Consider the following 22,307-nt stretch of genomic DNA (forward strand, 5'->3'; position numbering starts at 1 on the left):
CTGAACCCTGTTTCCTGTGTATTGATCTCATCCATTAGAGAACTCCATGAAGGCCCGTAACTATGCCACACTCACCACTGCATTTTAGGAACTCAAATGTCTGTTGGGCAAATGAATAAAATACCTAACTGAAAGGCCCTGATCAATTACAAATTTAGTTTCTTACAAGGCTTCCGGACCTATAGCACACCACAGAACCCTGGTGCGCAACAAACTGCCCCCGAAGTTAGTGTCTTTCTTTTTTATCCCAGTTCTGAATTCAGCTGGATCGTTCTGCTCCATGTTGTATCTGCTAAGGCTGAATTGTCTATCTTCCCCCACACATCTGGTACTTGGTTGGCATGGCTGGAATAGCTGAGTTTTGGCCAGGCACCTCTTTCTGTCCACCTCATTTCTCCGACAGTCACCTGACCTCTTTACACAGTGGCTCAGGGTTCCAAGAGCAAATGTTTCAAGAGGACAGGCCCCAGTGTGCAAGGACTTGTCTAGCTTCTGCTTGATAATGTTTCAGGGCCCAGATCTCATTAGCCCAGAGTCAGTGTGGAAGGGGACAAGAACAAATACCAGGGTGGTTCGCTGGAAGCCACCAGTGTTAACTACCCAAGCCAAGCTTGTGATCCCAAGGCAGATAGCTGAAGTCACAATGCCTTGTTTTACAAATAAGGATCTGACCCAGAGAAATTACTAGCTCAGGATTACATGTCTACATGATAAATGGGAAAAAGAGTATCAGTTCATACTGTAATAAATCTTTGCATACTGGCAATAAGTCAGAGGTTTATTATGGCCTTTTACTATGTTTCATTGCCCTTTACTTATCTCCCTCCCACCTCCCCAATCCTTTTTCCTTTCCCGATTCTCAGTAGCCAATTGTGGGCAACTCTGAATATCTATGCTCAGGAAGATACAGTGCGGATCATCCAAAATGGAATGTGTTTTGTAGCATTATCTACATGAATAGTAGTTATTAGGTGAATAATAACATAGGATACTCCAGAAACTCTTAACATTTTGAAGAAAATAAAGAGGTCTTGCCACTTTAGAAGGCCTGCGAATATCAGAGGGAAACCTCTATCCTCATCCTCACCAGAAGGACAGTGTGCCAGCCCATAGGAAAGTGACTCTCTCTCCTCTCAGCCTGCTGTGGTTTAAGTTCTGTCCTCCCCGAGAAGGAAGGAAATGGTGGAGGTGAAGAAAAATTAAGTCACTAGGAACTTGTAAGAAAGATCTGCCACAAGTGTACCCAAATTCACAATATCAAGAAATTGTTTCCAGCATCAAAGGAGGCCTGAGGCATTTATTTAAAAATATATATCATTCATTCATATCCACATTCATTTTACATTATTACATTTTAACACTCATCAAAAACTAAAGAGTTTTTAAGAATTTTTCAAAGTCTTGTACTGAGGCTTTGGCAATCTCTTCACAAAATATTTCATCAGGCACAGACACTAACTTGTCCAAAGAGATATAGTTAGGTTTTGTTGGATCATATTGTGCTCTTCCTATATAGGTAAGAAACAAATGCCTTTCTTTGACTTTAAACAACCTTGTATTAAATACCTAAAAAAGAAAAAAAAAGTTTTTAAAAACAACATTGTGCACTGAAAGATGAACTATTAAAATGTTTATTTTGCTAAAATTTTTAATTAGGCTAACAATTATAAAGTACTGACCACATGCTTAGTAACTATGATAAATGTCACAGGGTTTAGCCCGTATAGCTTCTGCTAAGAGATTATGGTTAAAAAGAACTAACAGAACAATTATAAAGTAATTAAGGGCTATACTGTAGGCAAAGAACATTGGCTAATCCAGATGGAGGAGACATTAAAACAGCAAATCCTCAGGCTCTGTCCCCAAAATACTTAATCAGAAACTTTGAATGGGGCCCATAGGTTCTCCAGGTGATTCTGACACCGTCAAGTTTGAGAACCAAAGTTAGAAATCAAGATCCACTGGCACCAAAAGTTTGTAAGATTTCACAATCTATGGAAGCTTCCTTTTTTTTTGTAAAATTCCTGCCTGCTCCCTCTCCCTGCCTAGTATTAGAATGAAATGAACCTGGTCTCTAGGCGAGCAACTAGGGAATGCACGTCTTATCCATCTTGGGGTTAAAACTCTTAAGATGTAGCGTTAGTGGCAGCAACTTTAAAAAGGAATCAGGAATAGGCCAACCAGAACCGTTATTTGCAAGAGAAAATTTGTTTCATACCACTAAGTTTTTAAAGCACCAGCCAAAAATTTAAAGTCTTTCAGTTCCCCCCCAGTCCCGTCAGTTAATATTTTTCCATTTTTTTGTTTATTGTTTTTTTTTTAACAATATTAGCCAGACCCCTACGAGTCTGAGAATCCCAATAAGGAAGTCACAGTTCTACAAGTGGGCTTCCCAAAAGCAAGGGTTTGGGGTGCCTAATAGTCTGTGTTTTTTAAACAAGTGATTTTGATGTATCTGGTCAAGTTTATAGTTTCCTCTAGTAGACTTAGAAAGTTTCTATCCTTCTGGAAGACCCCACTCATTCTACTGACAACTCAAATGTCAGTTCTTAGAGTGGTAGCATTCATATCCTAGTTAAGAGCATGGTTTTTTAAACTCGACTGCCAGAGTTCTAATCTTGGCTCTGTCCCTTATTACCTGGGTAACCTTTCGACGATCCTTTTATGTTCACTTTCGTCAGTTGTAAAACAGGGATAATAATAGTACCTATCTCATATGGTGGTTGTGAGGATTAAATGAATTCATACAAGTAAAGCAGTAAAGACAGAGCTGGCACACAGTGAGCACTTAGTAGCTATCATTATTTGTATGATTTTCCTACCTCTTCTACATTAAATTAATAAGCTCTATAAGGTTAAGACTTACCTAAGTCTATGTTACAGAAGACTTACCTAAGTCTAGGTTACAGTAGACTTAGACTTAACTAAGTCTATCTGGTTAAGACTCTAACATTATGTAAATCAATGACATTTTAGAAACTTGTCTTCCACACTAGATCACAAATTCCACAAGCATACAGACCATGTCTGATTGACTTTTGTATCCCCAAATGAGATTATTTTATGCTGTGTCACTGAATTATCTAACAGCCCAGGGGAGAACTAATTGTTACTGCTTTCTAGTTGAAGACCACTTACTTTACAATTGTTCCAATAAGCCAAATTTGTACCACTGCACTTTTAATAATGAATACATTTGATGAAACAGAAAAGCTCTTTATTAAGGGCCTCCTCATAGTGAAGTATGATAGGTAAATAAACATTGCTATTTGTGAAGGAACTGTACCAAATGCAATCTAGTTCTGAGTTATATTAAAGTCAAATTTCTTTTGCCTATCTTTAGATCAAGAACACATGTAGAAAACAGAGTAGGGGATCACTCTAATGAAATTCAGTCTTTCATTTATCCAGTAAATATGGAGTGTCTATTCACATGGCAAACAGGAAAGAAAGGATGACTTTGATGAAATTCAATCATTCATTTGTTCAGCAAATATTTATTTAGTGCCTACTAAATGTCCTGGTACAGTTCCAGGCACTAGGAATCCAGCAGTGTATAAATCAGACAGGCTCTCTGCTTTCAAAGAGTTAACATTCTTGTGAACAAGCAGATAATGTCACTTGCTAAAGAACAGGAAAGTCTGATTAGCTTGGAAAATATAAATATGGCTTTGGCACAATGGCAAACTAGAACTGTTTTATGCTTTTGTAGGAGATCATTACAATATGGCTCATTAACTAATGGATTTATTTATTTATTTTAAAAGATTTATTTATTCATTTTAGAGAAAGAGAGAGAGAGAGACCCCACACAACTGCGGGGAGGGGCAGAAGGAGAGAATCCCAAGCAGACTCCCTGCTGACTGCAGAGCCCGCTGTGGGGCTCAATCTCAGGACCCATGAGATGATGACCTGAGCCAAAACCAAGAGTTGAACACTTTAACCGACTGAGCCACCCAGGCGCCTCTAACTAATGGACTTAGACTGTGAATAAAAAGTACATGTAGAATTGACAGGACCTTTAAGGGAAGTGATCTATTTCAAATTTAAGTGGAGAAAAACACAATTGGGAATATGTTAGATTGCAGCAGGCAATAGGTAACAATCATAGGCAAACAGACTCGTCACTTGTGTCTCCTATGGAGATGTACATGTGTGCCCTAGAAGCTGTGAACTTTTCACAAGTGATCCCTCAACTTCATTTGCTAGATGCATTCTTGATTTAAAAGATGGGCAAAAGAAATATGACCTTACTACAACTGTCAATCTCAGAACCAGACTATATTTGGTCCAATTCCTTCCCAAACAGCAAGTCATTTTTGCAGCGAACAGCACTACGCACACAGAGAGCAGTTCTGGATGAAGGGCAATGAGAGCTCCCAGAGAGAGCTGTGCACTTGTTACCTGTGGGAACTTGACAATGAGGTGGTGGGGAATGCTCATCACATTGTGCACATAGTCGAAAGTCTCAGTAAGTTTCCTTTTATTTGCAGTCAACATCTTTGGGACTTTGGTGATCATATGTTGAATTTCATTATGTTTAAAACCTAGTTCAAGACGATAAACCTAAAAGAAAGTAGAGTTGCTTGAATCACAAATGGAAACAGTTATTTTGGTAATATGCCAGAGGACAAACTGATTCTTTTAAAATTTGAAAAGAGGACATTAAAATCTGGAGACAGCTATGCCAATGCCCTCAAGGGTCCATAGCTTCCTGCTTCCGGGGTAACCTGAATTTCAAGCCCCTCTTCTGAGATGAACTCTCACAGCATGGTGATCATCACGAAGGTCACCAAAAGGAGCTATCATGACAATGCAACAAAATAATGGTGGATGTGGAAGGCCTGGTCAGGCTATCTGTACGGGCCCTACATCACAGACCAGCAGTTAAGATTTCAACGTGTTTTTTGAGTCTCTGCTCCCAAGCACACGCATATACATGTTATCTGGAAAAACTACATGTCAAAATTTCAGACAGAGATGGTAAAACTAAATATCCAATAGTGTGTTAGGTCCCCTGCTCCCCTACCAATCCATAGTGGGGGCTGCCCCCACTAGATTATAAACCCCATGAGAGCAGGGACTATCTCCCCAGCACAGTGCATGGGCAGGTGCTCAACAAAAATTTCTTCAACAACTGGACATGAAAGACTTTAAGCACCTCAGAAAAATAGGCCTTCTATCATAATTTCAAATCTTACTACAGCTTTGTATACTAACTAGTCAGCTGCCTTTGGCTTTATACTATTCTCTTGGAGGAAGGACAGTAACGAGTGTCTGGTAAGTCCTGTGACAGAATTAGAGCTGGCAGTGGGCACAGTTCTAAGGAGAGCGATGTGCTTGGCCACTGGTCTCTTCACAGAAGTCTTTTGGATCCAGCCTCCAAATCTCATCTCCCACCGAGGTGACGTTAAGCTGGCGTCTCACACTGGACAACAGATGTGGTTTCCAGGCATTGCGCAGGCACCTAATGCATTACTCTAGGATTACTGGTATCCGTGTCTACAAGGTGATTCACACATGTAACACCTGCTCAACATGGGAACATATTATTAACTAAAACGTATCGCCTGCTAGATATTTATTACATCATTTCCTATGTCCATCTTTTTAGAAATAACTTCTTTCACAATCTAGTGTTCTTTAAGAAGATAGTAGCAAAATCTATCCTCTTCTTAAGCACTTGAAGAAAGAAGCTGATTTCTGAAAATCTTAAAGTCAACCTACCTTCATGTTTTCTTTCACGGGCTCCAGACTTCCAGTTAGTAGCCTTGGGAGACGAACTACCAGATCTCTAGTCTATAGTTATAAAACAATCTATTATTACTATTCATGCACATTCAACTAGTTTGGGAAAACAAGGCATTACTAGGAGCACAAAACTAAAGTTCAAAATATGAGCCAGTCAGAAAAATGCTAGGAACCCTGAAAATACATAAACTTAATGCTGTTGGAGGAAAAAACAAATACTGAAAACAAAAGTTAAGGCACCAACTTGATGGAATATTATAAAATGATACAGTTATATATTTAACCTAGTAGGATAATTCATTCTTATACAAAAATACCAGGCATTTATAGAATTCATATGGGCCAGGCATCTGTGAGAAACGTGAGATTTAAGTTACTAAATGTAGCTCATATGCAAATATATAAATTCTCCTCTTTTCTTTACCTTCTTCACGCTAAGTTCAAGTTCTTTCTGAAAAAATCCCAATCTGTTATCCAATCTTTCCACTGAAAAACTCAGCAAAAATGGTGCATTTCTGACCATCTGTGCAATATGTGCCTTACTGAAATTTTTTGACTGCAGATAAGCCACTCTAGAAAAACAAACAAAAAATACATGTAAATATAATTAACATTTACTAATGTCGTGCTACTTTCCAAACAAACAAAAGAAAGGATAAGTAAAAACATTCTATAGTAATGGCCCAAATACAGTTAAAGCAAAACAAGCACCCATCCAACTCTAGAATGGTTCCCATTTCTACTTAGAAACCAACTAATTCTGAAATCTAACAGATTCTCTTTTCAGTTAATTACTATTACTATTACTATTACTTGGTAGGAAAAAATCAAATAGCTTCTGTTTAAGAATCTCTTGCTAAGAACAGAAAATCCATAAATTAAGAAAATAAGATTCCAAACTCTTTTTATAAAGACCCTCAAGTGTGGCAGAAGTCAAGAGAGGAATTTTTTAGTTTAGCAAATTTATTGAATATGTATACTCGTAAATAATTTTTACTGTGATTTCCATTATGCATTTTGTTAACAACTGAGAAATTTCCTGCTAAGTTTCTGGGAACCAAAATAAGGTAGTAAAATATAGAAAGTTTGCCTATGAAATAACATTATTGATTTTTAAAAACTTATAAACATTGTAAAAGGAGGTTTTATTAAATGCCTAAAATATACCAGGACATTATCTTGTTTAATTCTCACCAAATAAAAAGGTAAAAAAACAAAAACCTGTGAACCAGGTAATTTTCCACATTGTATCTGAAGAAACATAGATTCAGAGAAGTTACATAACTCCTCTCAGACCACCAGCTAATTAATGACGAAGCTGAGATCTGAACCCAGGCATGCCTATACCAAATGCCTATGCTATTTCTATACCAAGTACCACTACAGCTTATATTTTGTAAGTGACTACTGCTCCTTTAAGGGACTCCCTTAGAGGACATGAGAGAAAAGACCGATAAATTTAACTATATAAAAATTTACAATGCAAGGCAACCCCCCCAACCATTGACAAAGTCAAAACAAGTGTCAAGTATTTACAACATGTCACAGAGAAATAACTAATTTTGTTAAAATATAGAAGAATGCTTACAAAAGAAAGAAAAAGACTTAATTTTAAAATGGCAAAGGATATATGTGATTTATAGATAAGGCGATGTAAATAGAACTTCAACATAGGAGAAGATCCTCCAAACGTCATTTCTGAAACAACACTGAGGCATTGTTTTTATCTATAAAATGAACCGAAACTATGAAGTTTGATGACTCTGTATTAGGGTAACAGAGAAACTGGCATTTCTGTATGGTGTTGATGGGAGCGTAAACTAGAAAACAACCTTACAAAGGCCAACTTGTTGACATCTATTAAGATTATAAATGCACATACCATTTCACCTAGCAATTCCATTTCTAGAAATCTGTCCTACAGATACATAGCAGTATGTGCGAAATGATATATATACACACACATAGGAGAATCACTGCAGCCTCGTTGTGATAGCAGTGACTGGAAACAAGCACCATGTTGATCACAAGGGACTGGATGATCCGCAGGATGAACTATGCTAGCACTAAGAAGAAGAGGAAGTCCCAGTACAAAACTCTCTCTAATATACAGTTAAGGTAAGAAAGTGGGGTGACAACAGCATGTATAAATGCTACCAGTTGTATGCACGTGGGTTCATGTGTATTTGTACACACATATACACATATGCTTGCATATGACAGAACATTCTTAGCAGGTCAAACAAAAAAACCTGATCATAGTAGCTGCCTCCACAGACAGGTCTCAGACAGTTGATGAGGGATAGGAATTAAGTAAGTGGGAAGGAGGATTACTTTTTCTTTCCCTCTTGTTTTTTGGTCACAGCAAAAATCAGTATCTGACTAAAACACTGTTAAAACTGTTGTCTACCTTGTGCTAATTTTTCTAATAAAAAATTAAGATATAAGGCCCAGCCAAAAGAAATTTAAATAATTAAATGCAGATTATCCATTTCAAAATTCTTACAAAGAACCAAATAACTTCTTTATACATTTGAAATTTTCTTCATTCAAAGGAGAACAAGTATATGAAATCAATGCTATTACAGAAATCCTAGAAAATAATACTGTACATACCAGAGACAAAAGTTAAGTTCAATTAAATAAAGATTATCATACTCTTGCCTCTTACAGTAGAAGCTTATTTTTTGCTGTATGTGGATAAACCTATTAAAAAATTCCAAGTAATTAAAAGCAACCCTCCAGAATTTGAATCGGCCAGGTTTAGGAACCATTAAACTACGCTGTGTATGAGAGAATATCCTTTCAGTGTTAGGAGCATGTGTGATCTTGAGCAAGTCACTTCACCTTCCTTTAAACTTAGGTTTGCTTTACAGAATTAAGAGCAGGGAGACAGCATGGTGCAGTAGACAGGACGCTGCAGTTAGACTAATTGGGCCTGAATCCCAGCTCTGTCACTTACACTATCCACGTCATCTTGGACAAATTATTAAACCTTTCCGTGCCTCTCCTGGAAAACGGGGATATTAATAATGGTGGTGCAGTAGTCAACGGCATTGAAATAGCGCTGTATGGTGACAGATGGTAGCTACACTTGTGGTAAGCACAGCATTACAGATAGCCTTGTATAGACTTGCTGAATCACTCTTTTGTACACCTGAAACTAATGTAGCATTGTATGTCAACTGTACTTCAATTAAAAAAAAATCATATTAGCCCAGTAGGCAGTCTCTGAAATGGGTCCCAACAATCCCCACCTCCTGGTATGCACACTTCCTTTGAATAAATCTTGAAGAATAGGGCAAACTGGTTTTTGAATGGGGAGGGATCAGTGTTCCAGACAGTCAGGAGGAGAAGCAGAGCTGGATATGTCAGACTGAGTGTCCTAGAATCACTCATTCTCTCCCCTGTAATAGTCTGTCTATATTATATCAGAAGGTAAGTCCATGAAGAGAGAGGGTGTGCGTGTCTATCTTAGGTGGTTGAAGTCTAGCTCAGTGCCTTGCATATACAGGAGCCCAAATTGTTCAATGTAAGGAATCTAGTCTTTTGTTTCCTTTTTTTCCCCCTAATTCAGACAAGGCATTGGACTCTGATGTTGTTCAAGGAACTGTAGTGTTCTCTGAAGTGCAGTGAGGCTCACCATCTGGTGGTGGAGACTAGAGGCAGACCAGTTAGGAAACTGTTACAGCAATCTTCATGTGAAATGGGGACCCGAGGTGATCTTCATAGTGAAGATTAAGAGAAATGCGTTGACTGATTTGAGAGATAAAAAAGAATTGATAGGTGATTTATTAATCAGATGTGGATACTAAAAGAAGAGAAGCCAAAGTTACTACCAATATTTCTGATTTGGGCAACAAGGTGAACCATGCTCCCATTAGGTGAATCTGGAAATACAGGGAAGAACTGACTTACGTTGAGTAGTAGAGAGGATAATAAATTCAAAAGGTGAACTTAGGGACAGGCGCTCTGTCTTGTTCTCTGTGGTGTTCCCAATGCCTAGCAGGATTCTTATCTCACAGATCAATACTATCTCATCGCCCTGTATTGATTCTCACAGATTTAATAAATTATTTGAATGTTGAATGAAGTACAAAGATGTTTATGGAAGTGCTTTTTAAAGAAAAAAAAAAGGAACAACCAAAATAGCCAACTTACGGAAATGATTAAGCAAATTATACAATAATGTGCCAAGAGGATGTCAGATGTCTACCATCAAAAATTGCCCAGAAAATTAAAACTATCCACGAAAGTTCAGGCTTTCATAACTCTAAGTGCACTCTCAGGTAATTTAGCCATTTGTTAATGGATTAAAGAAAATTTTTATTCCAGTTTCTGAAGAGAACCCGTTAAGTATTGACTCAGCAATAAGTTGAACACATAAAAATGAGAAGTCGAATAAAAGAACTGTTTGATCCTTAATCTTGATCAAAGAAAGTCCATAAGAAAAAAATAAATAACATTCGTGTTCATTATCAGCTAATCCTTATGCAGCTAAGACTTAATAACTTATACATACATTTCCTTCATAACCACTTTTTGGGTTATGTGAAAATCATTGTAAAAGCCCTACCTGGTCTTAAGATTTTCAAGGTCTTCAGAGAAAATAGCATAGTTTTTGGTCAGGTATGTTCCCAGCTGGTTATCCTCTATACCCAAATCTTTAAGAAACATGAGTATTTGCTTAATGTCTTTTTCAAAATCCAGTCTCAGAAGGAGGTTGGCTGCATCTGGATGTTTTTCGATCTTTGAGAGATCCACTCCTATAATAAATTACAAATACTGTTTGAAGACAACTGTTTAGCGAGGTCATTAAACTTCATACATAAAAGCACGAGGAATTACTGATGAAGATCAACAACCTGTGCAAAAGAGAACTGGAACAGGCCAACAGAAACTTCTAAATATATTCAAACTAAACGAATTGCAGAAATAAAGTTAAATTAAAATGAAAACATAGTATTTATGTCAAAGTCACATATAAAGGAAAACAATTCATTTGGGGCTAAATTTCTACCCGAAACAAATTCACCAAGTCACCACCCAGCTAGGGTCATCACCTTATGTACGGTTTCTTGAATATTGTTTGAAGAATGCTTATGAGCTCCCAGTGATCTCCACAGTAATTGCTGAACTGGCAATTCTACAGTATAACAAACCCTTTAAACAAATCGTTACCTTCTTTGACGTTTGTCATTTCCTTAGTTATAAGCATTATTTTCGAGATATATTTATGATCTCCTCCAGGGAGGGGAATAAAAATAACCCTATGTCTTACTCATTGTAATCTCCAGGTCTTCAGCATGGAGACAAGTACCTCGAAGGAGCTCAAGAAATGTCTGTGTGAGAACAGGTGAGCATATACAGCCCTCAAATATACAACAAAGCAGAAAGTATACAACCTTTGACCTTCACATATCCCTATAATCTTAGGTAGTCTAAGTAAGTGAGACAAGGCACAGGAGAAAGAAAGAAGAGGGAGAAAGCAAGTTGTTACTTTAAAGTATTCTCTGGTTATGGATATAATTAGATGACAATATTAATTAGGCCGGGAATCAAAGTAACCTGTAATTCAAAATTCTCATTAAAACTGAGCGTTTTATTCTCTAATTTTTTTCCTTTTATCTGATTAAAAAGATAACCATGAACAGGAAAGGTCTATTCTTTACCTTTAGAGTAAACATTTGAAGATATTCTAAAACCTTAAGGTTAGACTTAAATTTTATATTCTTTTTTTTTTTTTTTAAAGATTTTATTTATTTATTTGACAGAGAGAGACAGCCAGCGAGAGAGGGAACACAAGCAGGGGGAGTGGGAGAGGAAGAAGCAGGCTCATAGCAGAAGAGCCTGATGTGGGGCTCGATCCCATAACTCCGGGATCACGCCCTGAGCCGAAGGCAGACGCTTAACCACCCAGGCGCCCCTAAATTTTATATTCTTAAAAATATTTCTTTAGGTGAAAAATAACTCACCAACTGATTTCCAGATGCAACTTTCAAGTCTTAAATATAAAAGCAATGAAATAAAAACATTCTTTCTTTAATGGTGTACACAACCAGAAAAATCAATTATAATTTCATATATTATTATATCCAAACATAATTCTAAACCCAAATTTCTTGATAGTAAACAGGCATTGATATAAGATGATCATGACTAGAAAAATAGATTACACAAACACACATACAGAATGAAGACCAGAAACAGATCCAGGATCAACTAAATGAATAAAATAAAAAAATCAGCATATAATAATAATGGCATTTCAAATTAATGGTGAAAAGATACAGTGTTTATTGCAACATAATGGGACCACTAACTATACATTTGAAAAATAATTGTTTCTGATTACTACACTTATCATGGTGAGCTTGATGTATAGAACTATTGAATCACTATGTTGTATATTTGAAACTATGTAACATATGTCAATTTTACTTAAATAAAAAAAAATCCTTCTATATCTGATACAAAATTTCAGAAAGATTAAGAATTTAAATTTGTACTAACTCTAAAACTAGTAGAAGAAAACAATTTTAAAAATATTAAGCCTGACTACATAAAAATGTAAAACCCGTGTATGGCTTTCTGTAATAAATGGATTTGCATAGAAAAAGGTGGGAAAAGCTACCTCTGGAAAGTGGAAATGGTATGTAGAGAAGGTGAGAGTTCTTTCTCTTAAAGTACTTGCATTATTAACACTCGATGGAATTCTGTTATAATTTTAAAATAATATTTATAAAAAATAAATTACTGGATGGATAGATACATAAATAAGACAGAAACTCGTTTCAGATCTCTGTGATAAATGTGGGAAGGGGTGCTTTAAAAATAACATGAAGGGTTTAGACTTGGAATTGAACTTACTATTACAGCTGACATGTGCTGAAGTGCCTTGCTCAGCATGAGCCATCACACCCTGACTGTGCTCAAACAGAAATCCTGAAAAGCTGCCTTTTAACAGCAATAGGAGAGCAGAATCTCATCAGGAGAGCACACTGCTGTCAGCACAAATCACTTGGGCTTACTCAAGATTTCTTTAACTTGAAAAAATAGTCACTGAATTCCCACTATGGACCAGGCACTTCTCTTAGGCTCTGGGGATATAACAAATGAGTAATCCACGCCTCTAACTTCTGGGTGACCACAGTCTAAGTTGCTTTTATCCATTCAGTAACTACAATTATTACCACTGTATTCAGTTATGGTTACACATATTTAGTGTAGCCATCAGGATCTGGCAGGCAGCAGATACTGCCCTAGAAAGTGCAAACAAAAAGACCTTCACTGAAGGGACTTCACACAGTGGTGTGACAGAGCTGAGGGAGCGAACAAGGGCACCCCTAGTGCTAAAGAGACAGGGAGCAAAAAGTATTACCCGATCCCAGAGGGAACTGCAAGCTATTAAGAAAGGGCTGCTCAGTAGGAGCTGTTGTCATGGAGCGAGGCAGTTAGAGGACCCAAAGCAAGGAGGGGACAGGGAAAAAAAATGAACTCCCACCTGCCTTCCCTCTCCTCCTGCAAGTGCCTCCCGCTGGCTGAAGCTGCCCAGAAGCCAGCTGGCAAAGGAGCTCTAGTGCATAGAGGCTGGCCTCCTGGGATACAGAATAGGCAGAGAAAGGCAGAAAGTAGAGCTGAGAAGCAGACAGGCACTGGGACATGTGGGTCCTCAAAATTACTATCTGACAATGCAATCATGGCTCCTCTAAGGTACTGTCATTTAAGTCACTTCCAAGATGTGCTGTTGACATATCAACATACAGAGAAGGAATGGCTGAAACATATATTCCCAAAACTCTTAACTATGCTTTAAATTGTTTAAAGGCAGGGGCCATGTCTTCTGTTTATCTTGTATTAGCCATGACACCTATCATAAGGCTGGGGAAGCTGTTCCAGAAGGAAGGTGACTGGCTCTCCTGTTTGTAGCAGATGTCATCTTTCTCTCCCCTTTGAAACCACAGAACACTTTCTTTGTATGTCTTATGTAGCACTTCTCACTTTACCTTTCATCCTTATAGTCCAGTTATTCTTATATATGTATATTTAGACACTTCTGAAGACTTGAAGCTTCTTGAGAACAAAGGCCATTCCCTGCACATTTGGGTAACTTGCACAGAACAGAGAAGTAAACAACTATAATATTGTTATTAGTGCTAGAATGGAACTAAGTCAGGATGATGTAAGGGTCCAGAGGAGGGTCACCGAAGACATTTCAGAAGTTACCTGAACTAAGTTTTCCAGTTGTCAGAGCTGGCCAAACAGAAGGAGGGGAGGGGCAAGCAGTAAAGCTGAAAAGGTAAGCAGGGGCCAGACGAGGCAGAGCTCTGGCGTCCCGGGAAGGCTTTGAAGGATTTCCAGTCAGATCGGCATTTTAGAAAGAGAACTGGTATTTGAGAGATCATCATGGCAATGTTGCTGATAAGACGACTATCAAGTTAGGAAGCTCCTAACTTTCCAGCGAAAAATGAGAGCCTAAAGTACAGCGGTGACTGGAGAATGAGAGAAGCAGATGAATTTGAGAGACAATCCCTTATCTACCCTGTTCCTCTCAATCCCCCGGGGGAAAGGAGGTTCATCATCTGGGAAAATGAAATCAGAGATGTGCCAGACTCAGAGATAATGAGAGAAGCAGATGGCTGCAATAAGGTGTTGGACTGAACAGGAGAGGACTAAGTAAAAAGTCTGCAGTGAGATCCCTTGGCTGTCTTCAACTATCCAGACCCAAGTGCATCCTCCCAGCCAACAAGCTAAAATAGTTACAGAGCAGGCCTAGACAGAAACCATCCACATTAGGGGGATAGTGGGCTCTAGGAGGAAGGGGGAGGGCGGAAAGGAAGGAATTCCTCATCTGGTAGGGTTTGCTGCAGGAAACACTGTCCGGACAGGCTACTGTGTGGGAAAATTTAGCCCTAGAAATAAAACTAATCAAAGGAAAAACAAGAGTTATTAACAACTGTAGAAAAATGAAAAGTTGTACAGGAAGGAAAACAGTCCCAGAGAGCAGCAAGTGATATTTACAGTCATAATATAATCGCCGACTGATGATTCATCTAAAAATTGTTACCATAACTATGCGGGGCAAACTGAATAGGGGAAAAGTATGTGCATACATACAAGGGATCAACCAATGGCTAAAACTGATGAACCAAGCAACAGCACCACAAACAATGACATAAACAGAGATCAACTACAAACAGAAAGAGCTGTAAAAAGTTAAGTAGATACCTCTGGGGAATAGCATGACGATCAGGAAGGATGGGGCAGAGAGTACAGTTTTTCACTAGAAGCCTTTTCACACTATTTGACTTCTGTTCATCTTGATAAAGATTAAAAATGCTGATCTGAACAAAGTAAGGCAAAAAAGCAAATGAGGAATACACTCAAGAAGTACTTGCAGGTTGCTGAGACTTACCTAGAAGCACTAATTTCTGCAGAGTCTCAGAATGATCCACGTAGTCTCGAAGTGTGAACGTATCTGGGGGCAGTGGAGGGTCGGCAATAATCTGAACGGCCTCCTCCTCGGAAACTGGCTGCAAAGGAGACACTGGAGGCAGGTCGTCCAGTGCTTTGAAGGCAGACATGCAGAAAGACAGAGGCGGTCAGCTCTCCAGTCTGTCCACCTAAAGCTAAACCTCTTCCCTAGTTTGCTTCTTTTTAAATCTTGGGATCATTTCAGCACTAAGTATCTGCGAAGTTCAAATATTTTCTACCTTCTAAGAGGTAAGGCTAAGACTATTGAGAGAAATCAACTACTGCTCCTCCAAGACAAAAAACCTGTTGGTAAGTTTCTATTCATAAGGAGGAGGTCCTACACAAAATTCCTTTCCTTTATGTCACTTTTAATCAACAGGTGAGATGCTAAAGATCAACTGACCTTCAAGTACCTTTTGAGATAGATTCAACCACAGCTTGTTAAAGTGGCCCAAAGTACAACATATTCTACCAGCCCGATTTGTATGAGTTAAAGTCATTATATCCTGAAATGTCTTTTGATGAAATCCCCTTTCCTCCAAGTTATGCTCAAGTAGGTCTTTATTTTTATTTTTATTTTTTTTAAAAGATTTTATTTATTTATTTGACAGAGACAGCCAGCGAGAGAGGGAACACAAGCAGGGGGAGTGGGAGAGGAAGAAGCAGGCTCCCAGCAGAAGAGCCTGATGTGGGGCTTGATCCCAGAGCGCTGGGATCACGCCCTGAGCCGAAGGCAGACGCTTAACGACTGCGCCACCCAGGCGCCCCTCAAGTAGGTCTTTAAAAGGACTTCGTGACCCTCTCTAGCACAGCCTCGATTCTGAGGTTTTGTTTTGTTGAAACCAAACGCGGTATGTAACCTCCCTTAAGCTAAAGAATTAAGACTATGATTTTTTTTTTGTTCTATTTTTTGCTTCTAATCACTACCGTTTCTTATTTCTTATAGCCAGTCTTTACTCCCTGCCCTCCTTGACCCTGCTGTCTTTCTTCCATATTCTACTTAACCTAACATTACGTCATTGTGGTGAAATATTCCTTGCACGAGAATATTCCTAGAATAGGAAGAAGCATAGGAGAGAGAGGACTGACTAAAAATAACAAGGGAGCTTTTTGGGGTGTTCTATTTGTGTTCTTTTTGGTTTGTTAATTGTGGAGGCTGTTACACTACTAGATGTGTTTATCAAAATTCATAAAACTGTACACTCAAAACTGATGAATTTTACTTGGATAAAATTATATCCTGACCAGGAATATCATATTAGGATAAACTATACCCTAGTAAACCTAATCACCACCTGAAAATTTTTTATAAAGAATTTAAATAAATAATAAAGTATTTAGAAAGCAACTATTATAAATATAACTATAACATAATATTATATATATTAATCTACAAACCTTTTATTCTTAGTCAAATAAGTAAATGAATAGAACTGGCATTGTTCTTTTTCTTACTTGGTACAAAGTATGACTTGAAATGGGCTAACAGACTATAAACAGTTAACCTGTTCAAACTACCAAAGTGGGGCAAAGGGGACTCTTCTGGAAGTTCAGAATTACCTTCTAGAGATAGCTCAGAATCAAAGTTGGGTGTCTTCTGTGTCTGTTCATTCACGGAAGGAAGCAGAGTACTTTGGGCAGAACCAATCTCTTGCCTACTTGAGTTGGTAGACTGGGAACTATTCCATAAGGAGGAAGTCCCGTAAGTCTTGAATCCCCACTGGAGAAAGCAATTGTCAGAGGACATCTGTGGCTGAGCAGAAAAGCCATGCAACAATGTTTTTCCTGGTCTCTGAAAATGTTTTCTGAGTTGTGTAGCTGTAATGAAGCTACTCAATTTAACTGAATTGAACCATCTGGGTATCTGTTGGGCTGACAAAGCCATTTTTCTTAAAGTAGCCTACAAAGGAAATATATATAAGCATCAAAAAAGAGAAACTTACTTAAATGTTTAGAACAGTATTCAAACAAAAAAAATGATAAACTGGAGATGATAAAATGATAAAATCTTTTTTCTAATTAAAAGATATTTAAGAAACTTAGATGATTAGAGTAGTCAGATATTACTCAAGCACAGGAAAAGCCAAAAACAAGGCAGTCCCAGTTACAAACCAAAAGACGGAAACTTCTTAACTGGAAAAATAAAGATTGCTTTACAATTAAAAAAAAAAGCAAAACCATTGGTATAAGAAAACCATTTAAAACAAGAATCTGTAAATGTTCAAATTACAGCTGAACCCAATATCTGTTAATTTAATATTTAAAGGAAATAAGGTGATGCAATTAAGTGTTTGAAATTTGGTTTAAAGGACATTTAAGGGGCGCCTGGGTGGCTCAGTCGTTAAGCGTCTGCCTTCGGCTCAGGGCGTGATCCCAGGGTCCTGAGATCGAGCCCCACATCAGGCTCCTCTGCTGGGAGCCTGCTTCTTCCTCTCCCACTCCCCCTGCCTGTGTTCCCTCTCTCGCTGGCTGTCTCTCTCTCTGTCAAATAAACGAATAAAATCTTAAAAAAATAAATAAATAAAGGAGATTTAAGAACCAGATTGTTGATCAAGACACTGAATTATGCAAATGCATTTTATGTTTATACATTACTCACAAAATAAAAAACAAGAAGAAATCTACTTTGTCCTAAATAAATTATCACTGTCCTAAATATTATCAATGTTATCTAGAAGATTGTTTCTTGGTTAATCCTCAGGGCTGAACACTCTTGATTATTTCAGATAAAGCTGTTCCTCCAAAGGGAACTGAACAAAACCAATTTTGAAATATTCTGTTTTTTGGCTGTAGAAAAAAAAGAAAAAGAAAAGCCTTCAAAAACAAAAGGTCAAAACTAGTGAGCAAAATGAAGTGACAGAAATACATAAGCAACCAGTACAGAATACACGAATATTTTACCAAAAATGTGTTGTTTTTAAAAAGATTTTATAAGGAAAGGCTGTTAATACTTTAAGCTCCAGGATTATGAAGAAATTTTATATTTAGACAGCTTAATTAGAAGAGAAGATTTGATGCATATAATTTTATGTTAAGTAAAATAATCCATATAACACACAGCATGGAGTCCAGCATATGGAAAATCCTCAACAAATGTTAGCCATTAGTATTATTATTGATTACACATCCATATCTAAATGTTTTCTGCTGAATTAATTGTAGCATACAATTTTTTTACTTGTTTTTCTACAGACTGGAATTCAGCTTGTTTTATGCTCAGAATTAGACCAGATATTGAATGTCTAACCTCCTCCTGGAGATCTGTAATTTAGGGAAGTCTCCTGAAACAGATTTATAAAAGTGAAAGTCTCACTATCATTCTGAAATGATTTTAGAAAGGAAATAAGTATGCACAACAGCCTTGTGGGATAGGTGCTTTTTGTTAAATTCTGGCAGGAAATGATCTGCCATATCTGTCAGGTTTTCCCTCAAACCTCTCTGCACAAAGTCAGAAGGGAGCAAACTGGAAGCCAGAAGACCTCAGTTGTGCTAGTTGACAAGACTGTTTCTTGTGGTGGTGGGCAAACTGGCCCATGATGCGGGTTCAATAACTATTCTTTAACAATTTTTTGAAAAAGTTATGGATATAATAATATGATTCTTAAGGTCCCTATCAGCTTTAAAATATTTTGACTTCTAAGTTTGTCTAAACATTTCATCCTACTTCAAAGCAAACTTCTGAAATCCCACATTCACTGTGAAGCCTACCTAGGCTCAAATTAATACTCCTGCCATATAGCGAAAATTAACTTCTGAATTCCATCCGTATTCATTAAAAGACCTTTATGCATTCAACTAATGTTTATCCTGTTTGTATTTACAAGTGCAGTATCCTCTCTACATCATCATTTCATTGCTGTATATACCTCTTAACAATTGATGAATTGTTCGTTCACCCGAGCAGGGCTGGATCCTATCTCTGGACCCACCGTCCCAGTGACTATTCCCCATTAGCCCAGGGACTTGCACTGCTCCAACGTCTGTTGGATGGAAATCAATCAGTTGCAACTATGATTAATTCATTTGTCTACTCAGTATTCAAAAGCGGGTAAGGCATTTGCAGACGTGCATAAAAGCCCTGCGTGGTGATAACAGTAAATCTAACACGACTCCATCAGTAAGATTAAAGAAAAAAGCCCTAAAGGATTCTGTCAAGTCCATTAAAATATCATATACTAGGTTCTTGCTCTAGTTCTTCGCCAGGAATAGGAATTGTCACTGAAGTACTGTTTTTCCAGGGTTCAAGATTTCTACCTCTTTGAGGCTAATTAAGTGAAGTCAGGAGATGAAAGGAGGAGATAGGAAGATGGCTTCGTAATCGGGGCCCCTCGTGAATGCTACATGCCCCTCCTAGGCCATTTTTGCAAGTCCCCTTAGCGAACTTCCGCAGGAAGCCAGCTGACACGCTAGGCTTCCTTCCGCGGCCTCCGCAAAAGGCGCTAATAAACAAGCATGGTTGCCTTTTCGTCTCGTCGGCCACAGAAAAAAACAAAACTAAACTAATCGCCTCCGACTGGGCCGCCGAGACCCAAGGGCCAATGAGGCCCCGGGCGCGGCCTGGACGCGTGTGGGTCCGGACCCGAACGCCACCAGGAGCGCGCCCCGCGTGCTCCGGCGGCTCCCGCTTTACCTGTGGCGAGGCCCACGCTCCCGGTTTGTTTGGGGGTGGCCGCAAGGCTAGCCCGGCCCGGCCGACAGTCCCGCTGCGCCTCACGCCCACAGGTCAGCCAGCCCCGCCGGCCCGCGCCGCCGCGCTCCCTCGCCCACGTGGACTGCGGCCGGAGTGGGCGAGACCATCTGCGAGGCTGCGCGGGGGGAGAGCGGGCGGCGTGCGGGAGGAAAGAGCCAGCCAGGGGTCACAGCTTCCCTTCTCCCGCACGCCACTTCCCTGAGACCTCGTCCCCTGGGAATGTGAAGACCCCATGAGTCCGTAGAGATGCTGTTCCCAGAACGTCGGCGGCCGCACAGCCGGCGGCGCCCCCCCGTCCGAGGCCGCGTTGGCGGCGCCGCGACCCCGCCCTCCCGCGCCTGTCCTTCCCTCGGCTTCCAGCCTTTGCTCCGCGCCAGACCCGGCCCCGCCGTCCGGCTGCCCGCCCGCTGCGGCTCGTCACCTCCGGGGTCCCAGCCTCCACGGGCCGGGACCGCCGACGCCTCCGCAGGACGGGGAGGCGGGCCATGGCGTCCTGCGTGGGGAGTCGGACCCTGAGCAAAGATGATGTGAACTACAAGATGCATTTCCGGATGATCAACGAGCAGCAAGTGGAGGACATCACCATCGACTTCTTCTACCGGCCGCACACCATCACCCTGCTCAGCTTCACCATCGTCAGCCTCATGTACTTCGCCTTCACCCGGTGAGACGGGCCGGGCCGCGTGGAGGGAGCGCCTTTGGGCGAAGGGAAGGGGCTGGCGGGAGGCGGTGGTGAGGAGCGTGGGCCGGTGGAGCTCTGGATGAGGAATCGGGCTGGCTGTTCCACGCACACACTCGCAGACCCACCGCCCATCAGCTCCTCCACCGGCGCGGTGTCTCACAGCACACCCAGCTTCCTGCCCTACAGCTCTTCTGGACTGGCGTTTGCCCGTGCCCTCCAACCCCCACCCTCAACCCCCACCCTCAACCCCCACCCTATACTACCTCTTCCTGTACAGCGCTTCGGGCCACATCAGGAGCACTCGGGGGTCACCTAGCTCGATCCCCACCTCTCCTGTCGTACTGAGCATCGCTCCCTGCACACCTTACGACGCGGCCCCCTCCTCTCCAGCCCCCGTCCCTACCGAGCACACCGTATGAATCATCTCTTATGCACCGCTTTCAGCACATACAGCTACACGCTGAAAGCACCCGGGTCCACAGCGTTTTCACGCACCATACACAGGCCCAGGGCACAACCAGTACCCCTTCCTGTGGGATCTCCTCCCGTATTCACTACCAGCCATGCACAAAACGCACATGTGAGTTGCACTACACAGTCTTTCCCATGCAGCACCTCCGGTATGCGGGGGACACAAACCATCTAGCATAACCCTTCCCCCAGCCTCAAACAGGACCACAACACAAATGATGTACATACAAAGCAAAGCTGACCCTTCCCCTTCCAGCGCAGCAGCTACCTATCACCTCTTGTGCACATTGCTACCCGATGAGATATTGTCAAGCAATTGTAGCAGTGCCTGGTGCATAGTAAATGCTATGGAAGTGATAAATAAAACACATAAACCTCAGCATAGCACAGCTCTTTTCTCCCTGAAAACACACACACACACACACACACACACATACACTCTCACACAAAGCTCATCTAATACATACTTGTGCATAGGAGCTACCCAGCCCAACTCTTGATACATCATGTAACTAGTCACCCTAGTGGCCCCTCACCCCCAACCCAGGGAAATAGTCCATCCCCGGTTCATAATGACATGAACACTATGGGTCCAACTTACAAGGATTTGTATTTTCTGAATGAACCTCTTTGAAGGAAAGGCATACCTACCACACTCTTATGGCTTAAAAGATCAACCAGAGAAGTGTAGTTTTGGAGCCAGACTATTGACTTCAAGGGTCTTTTTGTCCATGGTTGAGTTCCTTAACCTGTTTCTGAGCCTCAGGATCCACAGTTGTAAAATGGAGATAAAATATGTACTTACCTCATACGGGTTTATGAGTAATAAATGAAGATGTGTGAATGCACTTAGCAGAGTACCTCATTCACAACGCACAATTAATGTCAGTTACTTCTCTCAGTATTTTTATCCAGCAATCAATGGTTCTTGTTCCAGGTCAGCAGAAAATGTGAAGAAGTATATTGAGTGATCACAAGCGTTGGAGCTTCTGGTATTTAGTGGGTGGGGATTAAGGACACCAAATGTGTTGTCACACGTGGGACAGCACTGCACAACAAAGAATGAACTGTCCCTTATATAAATGCTTGTGTGTGCACATATACCTGTAAGATACACACGTATATACACATGCACACCTGCACACATGCAAGTGCCAGGTTGCCTCCATTGGGAATCACTGCAATCTTTCATATTTTCATAAAACTAAATATCTTCCCACATCACACTTTTTCCTCCCT

General features: G+C 40.1%; 2 protein-coding genes across 3 annotated transcripts in view; one reads left to right on the top strand and one right to left on the bottom strand.

Annotated features, from left to right (window-relative positions):
* Positions 1 to 1,268: 1,268 nt before the first annotated feature.
* On the bottom strand, positions 1,269 to 19,948 carry MTERF3 (mitochondrial transcription termination factor 3). Of its 2 annotated transcripts, none has more exons than XM_026495691.4 (8): positions 19,856 to 19,948; positions 16,786 to 17,125; positions 15,167 to 15,319; positions 10,328 to 10,517; positions 6,176 to 6,323; positions 5,728 to 5,799; positions 4,405 to 4,566; positions 1,269 to 1,566 (listed from the first exon to the last, which is right to left on the bottom strand). In XM_026495691.4, the coding sequence occupies exons 2-8, from the start codon at positions 17,108 to 17,110 to the stop codon at positions 1,372 to 1,374; spliced, it is 1,245 nt and encodes a 414-aa protein (XP_026351476.2). In that variant the 5' UTR covers positions 17,111 to 17,125; positions 19,856 to 19,948; the 3' UTR covers positions 1,269 to 1,371. The 2 variants fall into 2 exon arrangements, with proteins under 2 accessions (XP_026351476.2, XP_044238620.2); XM_044382685.3 differs by lacking the exon at positions 19,856 to 19,948 and adding an exon at positions 19,092 to 19,801.
* A 312-nt stretch (positions 19,949 to 20,260) lies between these two features.
* Positions 20,261 to 22,307, top strand: part of PTDSS1 (phosphatidylserine synthase 1) — a 62,817-nt gene continuing 60,770 nt past the window's right edge. The window contains exon 1 of the mRNA XM_026495690.4: positions 20,261 to 20,579. Coding sequence (XP_026351475.2) covers positions 20,401 to 20,579 — 179 coding nt within the window. The 5' untranslated portion in view covers positions 20,261 to 20,400. The remainder of the gene's footprint in view (positions 20,580 to 22,307) is intronic.

Source organism: Ursus arctos, unplaced genomic scaffold (genome assembly GCF_023065955.2).
Source record: "Ursus arctos isolate Adak ecotype North America unplaced genomic scaffold, UrsArc2.0 scaffold_6, whole genome shotgun sequence".
Lineage (NCBI taxonomy): Eukaryota > Metazoa > Chordata > Mammalia > Carnivora > Ursidae > Ursus > Ursus arctos.